We start from the raw sequence: 12291 nt of genomic DNA, 5'->3' as shown, positions 1-12291 counted from the left end.
TTTCATGAAAAGAGGCCCTGGAATGTAGTCTTCCTGAGATAAGCACAGCATCTTTCTTAGGACACTTTCATAAGGTTAAAATAATCAGCATATACCAGAGCCTAAGATTGCTTAAGGGCAGAAGGAAGAACTGGATTTTATTTAGAACAGTTTCTCATGTGAATAAATGTTTACTAAAATGAGTAAGCAGGGGCAGTTCCATTAAAAATTTAGAAAGGAGACAGGAGAAGGAGCACATCAGAAAAGCAAGAAGGAAATCTTTGATTCTCTCAGATTAAAAAATAATTTTCTCTGAAATACATTCATTTTACCTCCTTTTATTTAAGTGAACTCAGTTGAATTATACCCTTTGGAAAATATAAAGAATGCTCATTCTTTTCTAGGGTTTCATAATTGAACTAATCTTCACCACATCTCTATAGAGGATGGACAAGAGATAATCTAACAGTCATGAAACACCTAAACTTTTGACATTTATTTCATTCTCACAAAAGCATTATGAAGTGGAAATTTTCTCCATTTTACAGTTAAGGAAAATGAGGCTCAGAGAAGTCAGGTACATGCCCAACGTCACAGAGCAGGTAGGAGCCAGGAGCACCAGGCTCTGCTCTTCAGGTCTGTTTGATTTAAAAGTTCTTTCCATATTGAAACCTTAAAATCTGTACCCCCATAATATACCAAAATAAAAAAAATAATTAAAAAAAAAAAAAAAAGTTCTTTCCAGCATATGATGCTGGCATTATGTAAAAAGGAAGATATTCCATTTTAACAGATTGAGAGAGTAAGGTACAGAGAATCAGGGAACTTCCTCAATTTTGTATTAAATCAGCAGTTTTGGTGCCAGGAAGAAAACTGAAATTTTTTTGGAACAGAGTATTAATTTCAGGCTGGGGGCAGGGTACAGGAAAATATCGTTTTGTATAATTACTTCATTTCTATTTTATACCAGTACTGGATTTTCAGAGTTGTAAAATGGTGAAATATGAGAAAATTCAGTTTGTTGTATTTATAAATTTTTGTTAAATTCTTATAACACACATGCTGTTTTCTAGAAAATATCTCAGAATGAACGCATATTCTAGTAATTGATGAAAAATTTTTTGTGACCACAGATTTTATTTTTATTTTATTTTTCCAGCTTTATTAAGGAATAATTGACAAATAAAAATCACATATGTTTAGGGTATACAACATGATGACTTGATTGAAACCATGCATCCTAGCCTCTCCAACTCCCTAACACTCTATTTCACATGTCATGATATCTGGAGTCTGACAGAGCTTAATGTCAAACTTTATTTCTTCTTATAAAAAGTAATTTTCTTATCTAGAAATAATTTGGAATGCTTCTCAGATGGGCATGCGGCACCTTATTCTCCCAAGCCTCACTGTACTCATTCACTGTACTTCCTCTTGCTTCAGGAAAGATTTTTTCCTCTGAACTTCCCCCCCCACACACACACACACACTTTTTTTTGGTAATCCTCTCTGTGTTTGTTTTGGCTTTTGGCCTTCCCTTCCTTTTGGTGCTAAATAAGAGTCAGCACTTAACCTAAAAGTATCCTTTGCCAACAGAGTGCACAGCGTAGGAAGGAAAACTCCACCTCCCACACCCACTTCTAATTATCATAACACTACAAAACATGCTATTGCATCGTTCACCCATCACTCGCGAATATCTGTTTTCCACAGCTTTCACTTCTCCAAATGATGAGTTTGAGCCATATGGAGAATATGCGTTTAAGCCAGTCAAGTCCTCAAGGAGCACAGAGATCATCCTGGAAGCCATGGCTCCTCTGCTCAGCCACAGTGATGATGCTATTGCTTTGCTCCTTCAGTATCATTTTTACTTTTCTCCCACTCAAGGTAAGGAAGCAACAGTACCTAAGGTTGCTATTTACTATAATTCTTTATTCTTTTGTTACTCTAGCTATTATCATTGTCACTCAGTATTGTTAAAGACAGTTGAAAGGAAGAGACATGTGAGTACAAATAATGTAAATAGAACTCTAATCCTGTCATGACATGGTTTCTGAGGTTTATCTATCTATCTGTTTGACATGGAAGGTATCAGAATATTCTAAATGTTAGCTGCAGAACTGAGTTGGATGGACAGACTTGCTTCATTAAAGCAGTCTATTAATAGATGCCTGTGGAGAGTTTTTTTTTCTCTTCCTGGAACTCTGCTATAACTTCTTGGTGCAATAAAAAGGGTATAAAATAGAATGTTTGCCCTGAAGGAATGGGATGCAAACTATAGTCTTAGCAAGGGAAAAGACACAAAAAGATAATGGGAGACAGGATGAGGTAAATAACAGGTGGTTACTGTATCTTTAAGGAGAGAAATGGCACTGAGCTACGAGTAAGAAGATCTGGATTCTGGTTCTAGGTCTTCTAGTAACCAGCTGTATACATTTGAGAAAGCCATGTAATCTCTCTGTTTTTTGCTTGTTCATCTGAAAAATGGCGGTGGGGGAATGGATTTATTATAATGTTTATTCTAGCTATAAAATGCAGTGTTCAAAAATTTATCTAAGGGTAGTATGGAACATAAATGCTGTAGGAATTCAAGGGCGGGAGGCAATGACTTTAGGCTGGGGTGATCAGGGAAGGCTTCATGAAGAAAGGAGGAAGCACATGTCTATTTGGGAAGCTGCTGATGCTTTATCAGGAATTTTCCACTGACCTGCAGGAAAATAGCAATCACTTAAATTTGGAAGTACTTTTTGCTTCTAAAAATTACTCCGAGTTTTATTAGCCAGATGGCCCTGAAGATCATTGACTGTACTGTGTTTCCCGGAAAATAAGACCTACCCATAAAATAAGTCCTAGCAGATTTCTAAGCATTTGCACAATATAAGCCCTACCCCAAAAATAAGACCTAGTGATGGGCATGGCTACACAGCGCATCTGCACAACCCATGCATTCCCTCAAGGGGCGGTAAAGAAGACAAGCAGCCCTTCTCATCTGCCCCACCATGACAGCTACTACCCCAGAGGTGACCGGAAAGGTGCGGGTAGCCCCACCAACAAGGTCGGCTCCCCCTGTCAGGTCCCGGCCATCCTGTGCGTGCTGCAAGCTTAGGCTTTGAGGGGAAAATAACACATCCCCTGAAAATAAGCTCTAGGGTATCTTCTTAAGAAAAAATAAATATATGACCCTGTCTTATTTTCGGGGAAACACAATAGGCACCATCAGTTCCTGCATCTGACTAAGGAACAGATGCATGGAAGGGGAGGGAAGTCCTTTGACAATGTCTGACTCATCCAGGACACTTCTTGCCAGAATCAAATTTGATTAGTCCCATGTGTTTAAGCTCTGACTCGGGATTTTCTCTCCTAGAGAGTATGCAGTTTCTCAATGAAAGGTTCTGCTTCTAAAGATAATGCAGAGTTAATTCCAAATTCAGGGAAGCATAAAATGTTTGTAGGATATTGTGTTGACTGGATGATTGGAGGATTAGTTTCTATGGGAAGAGCCAGTGGCCTGGTCAACAATGTCATGATATTAGCTCATGCATTCCACTTTCCATTCACCTGCACTTCCCTTTCCCTGTTGGTGACAAACAAATATCTTTAGAAAACAGGTCTGAGTGGCTGGTGGGTCATTATGACGTGGCCACTTCCACCTTCTCACACCACCCATGACCTTGGAGTTTTACTTTATTTTAGTCTTCACTCTAGTTTTTACATACAAAGCCCCACCTTCCAGATTTCCTAGATACTGATTTAAAGAGTGTTAAATGGGAAGTGTGGCTCCTTTTAGACCAACAGAAATTTCCTTGGGAGGTTTTTTTTTTCCTTTTTTCCCCTGTTTTTTCAGAAGACATTTAAGTAAAAGGCTAAGCTGTGAGCCCAAGGAGTTTGATTAATCCGAGAGTGAAAATAATCTCACAGAAATTGTTTTGAAGCAATTTACATATTCAGGAGAGTCCCTGCTTCAGAAATGAAGGATACTTCCAAAAGAGAAAGCTGTACTTACAGTTAACAGCAGTAGATTTCATTTCCAAATGATGATCTGATGAGGGCTAGTTTGGAGAAAGAATGATTGCTTTGGCCTCTTTGAGTTCAACTGTATAAATATCGGCTTAAATCAGGAGAGTACAAGAGTAACTGATCCTTCTAAGCAAAACTAAATTAAACTAAGCTGAATGTCCCATCTGCTTTTTATAAGTGGGTATATATTCTTTTTAAAACTGCCCCACAGAGTGGTAGGAGTGAAAATTTTGAATCAGACAGGCTGAGTTTGGATCTCAGTTTGTCTCTTATTGGCTGTGTGACCTTGGGCTAGTTACTTAATCCATCTCATCCTCACTTCCTCACCTGAAAAAGGAGCGTAGCTAATTCTGAAAGAGCTGCAGAAAGGATCAATGAGACAGTACAGTGCCTGACATGCAGTAGGCTCTCAGTAGACGGTCGTGATTAATATTTGCTCCATTACTATTAATGAGACTACAATAAACATAAATTTAACAAGATCTTTTTCTCTTTACCTATCTATATCATTTTCTCAAAGACTATACCTCACAACCAAATTGATGATTTTTGTAACTAGGCAGATTTTCATTTGTGGCAATAGAGTGTATAACAATGGTGGGTTTCTATAGCTCTAAATAGGCATTAAAGCAGCCTGCAGTACAGTATCCAGAATTTCTTTCATTTTTTTTTTTTTTTTGAGACAGAGTCTCACTCTGTTGCCCCAGCTGGAGTGCCATGGCATCAGCCTAGCTCACAGCAACCTCAAACTCCTGGGCTCAAGCAATCCTCCTGCCTCAGCCTCCTGAGTAGCTGGGACTATAGGCATGCGCCACCATGCCTGGCTCATTTTTTTCTATATATTTTTAGTTGGCCAATTAATTTCTTTCTAATTTTAGTAGAGACAGGGGTCTTGCTCTTGCTCAGGCTGGTCTTGAACACCTGAACTTGTGCTATCCACCCACCTCAGCCTCCCAGAGTGTTAGGATTACAGGCATGAGCCACCGCACCCAGCCAGAGTATCCAGAATTTTTGGCTCTGAGAATTAATTTGTTTCTCTGCTTACTCTGTATACATAGTAGCTGGCACAGGTACTATCTGTGGCATGTATCTTTGCACTCAGTTATATTTAGATAGTTACCTAATTGCTTCATGTGTGTAATCCTGTCATTCTAGAAGGATTATAAACTTGAGAGGCAAGGACCATAAATTACATTTTTTCCTCTCCCTAATAATGTAGTATGATGTTGGGAATATAGATGTTTGAATTTTTGTTCAATTCTTCATTATAATCAGCATCATTACCCAAACAACTAATATTTATTGAGCAGGTCCAGACAGGATAGCAGGGCAAAACCCTTCACAAGAATAACCTCATTTAAACCCAACAACTTCAATGAGCTAGGTGCTGTTGTTTTTCTCATTTTATAGATGAAGAATTTGGGGTTAAGGGAGTCCCTATCACATGCCTGTCATATGGTGAACTAAATTGAATTGCAACATCTCTTCCAAGAAACACCAAAATGAGCATGAAATAATTATAAGAGCAAAAACAAATGCAGGGAATCCAGCAATTTATTTTCTAGAATAATAGCTTCTAGACTGTTTGAATGCACCACTCTTTCAACAAAATGTTTTCAGTATAATTCTCAACATATATATGTTAATCATTATGTTATGTATAAATACTAATAATATGTATATTAAAATATACACAATAGAAGTGTATAAGGATGATTAAAATAATGTGTTTAATATAGTTTTTCCACAATGCAAAACCATTTTGTTTTTACCAAAATATTATATTTTCTATAATATAGCTATTACTAAAATAATTAAAATATTTTAATAATTTGATAGATTTGTTTCATTTTTAAACCTTAGTTTAACATTTTATGATACATCCATTTGAAGATTATATTCTAAGTTAATTTAACTTGATTCATGGTTTTGACTATTATAACTGGAAAATTACTTCACAAAGAAATATAGATCAAAATGGAAAAATACATCTTTGCATATTCTTAACATGTCATGACACTTAATTTTCAATCTATCATTCAATGGTGTGATTTTTTTAATTAAAATAATATTGTCCCTCACTCCATTCATACCTTTCCTTCCTTCTTTACACAACTCGATTCTGAGGTCTATAATGATAACACCTCCTTTTTGTAAACCTACTCACTTCTCTCTCTTTTCATTACACTCTAGTGGCAAAACCCCATCCATAAAAAACTTCCAATGCTGATTCAATCAAACTGCTCTTTGTCTTTCACAGTTGGATGTATCTGAAGTAAAACACATGAACTTATCACAAGGTCTTAACTTTAAATTCTTGGCCACTACCTTCAAGAGGGATTTCAGGGTTGACCTGGAAACACCTGCATTTCCCAAGTCCATTCACCCTCCTCTACTGAACTATTTCACACCTCTGGCTTCTCCTTAAAAATCTCATAACTCTTACTCATTCTCACTCTCAGTTGATGAGTTTGGCTCCAGGATTCAAGAGAAAATAGAAGTGGGCTGAAAGAGGCTCCAAATCCCCCATATACCATTCACCTGTATTTGTGTCCATGGAGAGTGTGTTTATCTCTTGTCACTATGGATAAATTGTCCATCCATCTATCCAATGCCACCTATGAACTCGATTCTATCACCTCTTACCTATGCAGGGACGTTGTTTCAACAATTCTCTTACATTTTACTTCTCCCCATCTTACTGGAACATTCCTTTTTTTTCTTCTTTTTTTTAAATTTCAGCATATTAGGGGGTACAAATATTTAGATTACATCTATTGCCTTTTCCCACCTAAGTCAGAGCTTCAAGCATGTCCATCCTCACACCCATTATTAGGTGTGTGTATATACCTGTCCCCTCCTCCCCTCTCCTATCTGCCGGACACCCGATGAATGTTACTACTCTAAGTGCACATTAAGTGTTGATCAGTTAATACCAATTTGATGGTGAGTACACGTGGGGCTTGTTTTTTCATTCTTGTAATATTTCACTTAGTGGAATGGGTTCCAGCTCTATCCAGGATAATACAAGAAGTATTGATCACCAGTGTTTTCTGTGATTGAGTAGAACTCCATGGTATACATATACCACAATTTATTAATCCACTCATGTATTGATGGGCACTTGAGTTGTTTCCACACCTTCGCAATTGTGAATTGTGCTGCTATAAACGTTCTAGTGCAAATGTCTTTTTTTCCTAAATGGCAATAAAGATGTCATTTCTCTCATATCAAAACAAACAAAAACAAAACCTAAACAACAACAAAAACCTCCTTGATCTTTCATTCTAATCCAGGCTCCACTCAATTTTTCTGTTCTTTCTTACAGCAAAACTCCTCCAATTTCTTTTTTCCGATATACTCCTAAATCCATTCTAACTAAGCTTTTGCCCTCATCACATCTCAGAAACTATTTTTGTCAAGGACTCCAGTGAGGACTGTGTTGCTCAGCCCATCAGTCAATTCTCTGTCCTCTTCTCACTTGACCCATCAGCAGCATTTGGCCCCGGCTGATCACTCCTTCTCCTGATACACTTTTTTATCTGTCTTGGTTTCCAAATATCACACTCTGCTAGTCTCCTTTCAGACTCACTGATCTTTCCATCTGAGTCTACTCAGCTGGTTCCTCCTCATTCTCCTACCTCTAAATATTGCAATGCCCCAGGACTCTCTGTCTACACCCACTTACTTGATGGTCTCACATCTTAAAGCAGCACCTGTGAGCTGAAGGCTCCTAAATATCACCAGAACTCCTTAAATTACGGCTTCATATATCCAACTGCCTACTTGACACCCTTACCTGGATATCTAGTAAGCTTCACAAACATGTCCGAAACCAAACCCACGATCATTCCCCTGCCCGATTTATTCCTCTTAAATCTTGTCCATTTTAGTGAATAACAACTTTATTTTTCCAGTTACTCAGGCCCAAAGTCTTGAAGTCTTCTTTGTCTCTTCTCATTCCACCCCCCATATCCATGTCAGGAACTCCCGTTGGTTTATTTTCCAACAAGTTGCTCCAAGCGCTCCACTGCTAGCACCTTGGGCAGAGGAACTGTGCTCTCTTGCACAGAGGAATGACTACAGTGATCTCTTAGCTAGTCTCGCAACAGTTGCCCTTGCCTCCCTTTAATTTATTCCCAGCATAGCAGCCAGAGAAATCCTATAAAAGGGAAACGTGAAACATCTTTAAATTCAAAAAGTCTCTGAAGCACTTTGCCACAAGGAAGCGAATAAACTTAAGACGGTACAAAAAATGTTTTGTGGTTATATCTTATTTTACCACGAAGTATTTTACAGCATGTAGTGGTTAAATACTTGTATTTGTAAAATTAACCACACTGATGGCATCTTGTAGCATGTAAATTGCAGAATATTGTAACAGTTTGAAACTGTTGAAACTGTTTCTCAGTCTATCTCAGTTACTATATATGACATGTGGCTGTCTGAATATTATACAAGGGTAGTTTTATCCATCTGGGCTGTAAATATTTCTAGAGCTTGATTTGTTATTTTAAATAAAAGTAAACATAAATAGAAGTTCCATTATTTTCTTCCCACATGCCAAGAGAACACCTTGTATAGTCACTCGGGTGTGAAGACTACTGTTTACAGATAACTTTTATAGCCCAAAAAAGGAAACATCCAAGATCAAATAGTTGTCCTGTGGGTAGAGGTTAGGCGATGGAATGAGGCCTTAACTTTTGCCTAAGAGACCCAAAGAGGCAGCTAGCTAATGAAAGGTAAAGGATAGGCCAGGTGTGATGGCTCACGCCTATAATCTTAGCACTTTGGGAGGCCAAGGCAGGAGGAGTTTGAGACCAGCCTGAGCAACATAGCCAATCTTCATCTCTACGAAAAATGGAAACATTAGCCAGGTGTGGTGGCATGTGGCTGTAGACACAGCTACTAGGGAGGCTGAGGTGGGAGGATCATTTGACCCCAGGAGTTTGAGGCTGTAGCCTGGGCAACAAAGGGGAGACTCTGTCTCAAAAAAAAAAAAAAAAAAATAGAAAAAAAAAAGGTGAAGGAGGATGGAGCCAGTCATACTTTAACGGAAGGCAAGAGAGCTAAAACATGGCAGAAGGAGGGATTTTTTTTTTTTTTATGGCTATGGAAAAGTACTTTGCTTTAGCAGTCTGAAGCTCTAAATAAATAAGTCAAAAAAAGTAGTGACACTGTGATCATTCTGACCAATTCCTGTTTTCTTTCCCCAACAGGCTGCTAGTGAGCCCTGTGCAGCTAAGTTTGGTGAGTAACCTATTTCGCATGCCTCTCTTGACTTTCCTTCGTTTTTAATGCAAGAAGACAGGTGCCAGTGTTTTTTAAGAAAGCCTGTATTATCTTTTATTCATTTTCAGCTATCATTAATAATTAGTTATTATGTGCTGAGCAGTTGTCTAGGAGTTAAGGCTTTCGGAGGTAAACCACACGGACAAGCCCATGGCCGACAAGGCTCACACTGAAGGCCTTACCTCTGGGCAGGAATGGGCATCACTCTTATAGGCCTGGGAATCTGAGGTCCAGAAATCTACTTTTTAATCCTGTGTTTTAATAAAAACAAGTTTCAGATTTCTGAAACGTTTTCTCAAAACCTTTCTCACATTTCACATACTGCTAATATCTAGTAGAGTACATAAGAGGGTGCCCCTGTCGTTTCTGAATGTACGGAAGAGGCGTGAGAGTTGGGAGAGTGGCTGTTTCCTTTACTCCTTTCTCCTCTGATCTTACCTTCTGAGTAACTTTCCCTTATAGTCACCTGATATTTGCCTAGAAAACAAACTAAAGTTTGCAGTTACACTGAGCCTTAGAATATTTCTTAGAATATGTATAGAACTTCAAATAAATATATTTTTGATTGTTTATAAATTTCAGGTCAAACACATTTTTAGCCGTGAGCAGAACATTTCTGGAGTCAACTCTGCATCCCTTGTGTTCCTATATAGCTCAAACCACCAGGTCTCCTTGGCTTATGAGAATTAGAAAATTTCTTTTACTTGTCTCTACCTTTGTGTTCTGTTTTTGGTTTTCCAATAAATGGAATGGAATTCATGGTATGTTTGAAATTCTGCCTTGATGTGGTAAAAGTTGAGAACATGTGATGTTAAGGTGGACTTTATGTGACCTCTTTCACAGAATTAAATAGGACAGCCAATGACACTTCTTCCTGGTGACTTGCCTATTGCCTATTACATTTCAAGGAGGAAGAAATTTACTGACCCCTGAGCTTACTGGAGATACCAGGAGACTTTGTCTCTTGCTCTAGAGATCTCTCCTTCATTCTCCCCAATACTCTGCTTTCATAGTCTAAAACAAGTCATTTACATATGAATGAGAATTCAAGTTAAAGTGTTAACTCTTCCAGAGTATTTTCCTATCAAGGTTTCTTTTTAATTCTGGGAGGAAGGTTTTGCTCCCTACAACAAAAATTACAGTGAATTAGAGGATAGGTAAGTATTCTGAGTGGTGCAAACACCCCTTGGGGCCCTGAAATCACTCTACCATACAAAACCAATTAATGTTAGATACATATTTAAATTTCATATATACCCAAGGAAATGAAAATGAGTGACTCAGTCTTGACCCTTTCACCCTTTTGATACTGGCACTTTTTCATCCCTTTGTGCCAGTATCAAACCAGAGATATTTATATTTAAAAAGTCAAGTAATTTCTACTTTATAAACTCGTGAATTTATCAGTAGCTATTCTGAAGGGTTTGGATAATGAATGATGTGTACCTACAAACTGATGAGAACAGCCATAATTTAGACAGAAACCATCTAATTCAGGAACATGGAAGTGTCATTTGACCAAGAAATATTTATTGAACACCTACTAGGTACCAGCAACTCTTTTAGGTGCTGAAGATACAGGAATGAGCAAAATAGAGACATATTTGTCCTGAAAGATGTTATATTCAAGTGGATATAAGGTAGACAATAAACAAATGAACAATCTGATTTATCATACGCTAGTTGCTGACACCTTCTATGAAGAAAGTAAGGCAGGGTAAAGGGAGAGCACAACCTCCTTGTGTGATTGGAGAGCACTTTTTAAAAAATATAGATTGATTAGAGGAAGTCTCACTAATAGTGATACACAGTAAATAGTATTTACATAGATAAAGCTTGGAAAGGCAAGTACTGATAACCCTGGCTGTCAAAATCCTGGTTGTATGATTCCTTTTTCTCTTTCTCCCTCCTTGCTTTTCCTTTCTTTCTTCTTCAAATATTAACTGACAAGAGATGCAAATATTAACTGACAAGACTTAACTCATTTTTCTATTCCAAATCCATTTCCTTAGAGCTCTCCAAGCAAGAGATACCCTTAGGATTTGCAACTGCTCTAAAACAAGGAATAGATCTACTTAAAATATTAAAATTATGGTTGAAAAGAACTAGTATGAACCTGGTAAAGAAACAACTTATATATGGTAAAAAATTAAGTACAATTTGGAAGAGGACGAAATAGATGATGAAATAACTATGCTTTCCATTTTTCCCTCCCTTGTACATTTGTTATAGGACCGTTACCCTCAAAATGGCAAATGACAACTGCTAAACCTCCTTGTGTGAATAAGTTATCTGATTGGAAGCTGGAGATACTTCAGAATGGCTTATATTTAATTTATGGGCAAGTGGCTCCTGATGCAACCTACAAGGGTGTAGCTCCTTTTGCGGTGCAGCTGTGTAAAAATGAAGACATGATACAAATTCTAACCAACAATTCTATAATCCAAAATGTAGGAGGGACTTATGAATTGCATGCTGGAGATATAATACACTTGATGTTCAATTCTGAATATCAGGTTCTAAAAAATAATACATTCTGGGGGATCGTTTTACTAGCAAATCCCCAATTCATTTCCTAGAGACTTGATTTGGTCTCTTCATCCTCTTTAGCCTGTGCAGAATTGCCGGTGGATGGGTTGGAGGGGACAGATTTTGAATGCCTACAGTCTGTCTGGGCATACAAATCAACACAAACAGAAGTCTTCTGCATGTGAATTTTCTTCTCTCATGCTTATCTGAAAGAGACTCAGAAGAAAAACAAAAGACTTTGATTACCCCTGATATCAGGGCTGCAATGATATTTCATTAATCAATGATAGAAGAATAGAGGACAGAAGTTCTTCAAAGAATCATTGTCTAATCCTTGAGTCCCTGGATGGAAAGAAATGAAGTCCTATTCCCATGGAAGCTTTAGCTGGTATGCATAAATGATCCAGGGCAGTAGCCTGGCCTTGTTTTCAAGTTCTTGGGCTGCTTTATTTCATTCTTCCCATATTCTCATCT

The 12291-nt window shown here is 37.8% G+C and overlaps 1 protein-coding gene across 1 annotated transcript; it reads left to right on the top strand.

Annotated features, from left to right (window-relative positions):
* The first annotated feature begins 1694 nt into the window (after positions 1 to 1694).
* On the top strand, positions 1695 to 11867 carry TNFSF18 (TNF superfamily member 18). Its single transcript, XM_012765117.3, has 3 exons — positions 1695 to 1866; positions 9216 to 9246; positions 11521 to 11867. The coding sequence occupies exons 1-3, from the start codon at positions 1708 to 1710 to the stop codon at positions 11865 to 11867; spliced, it is 537 nt and encodes a 178-aa protein (XP_012620571.3). The 5' UTR covers positions 1695 to 1707.
* Positions 11868 to 12291: the final 424 nt, after the last annotated feature.

This window comes from Microcebus murinus, chromosome 2 (assembly GCF_040939455.1).
Source record: "Microcebus murinus isolate Inina chromosome 2, M.murinus_Inina_mat1.0, whole genome shotgun sequence".
Lineage (NCBI taxonomy): Eukaryota > Metazoa > Chordata > Mammalia > Primates > Cheirogaleidae > Microcebus > Microcebus murinus.
The sequence above is the reverse complement of the archived record's forward strand: the minus strand, read 5'-3'. Positions and strand labels throughout refer to the sequence as shown.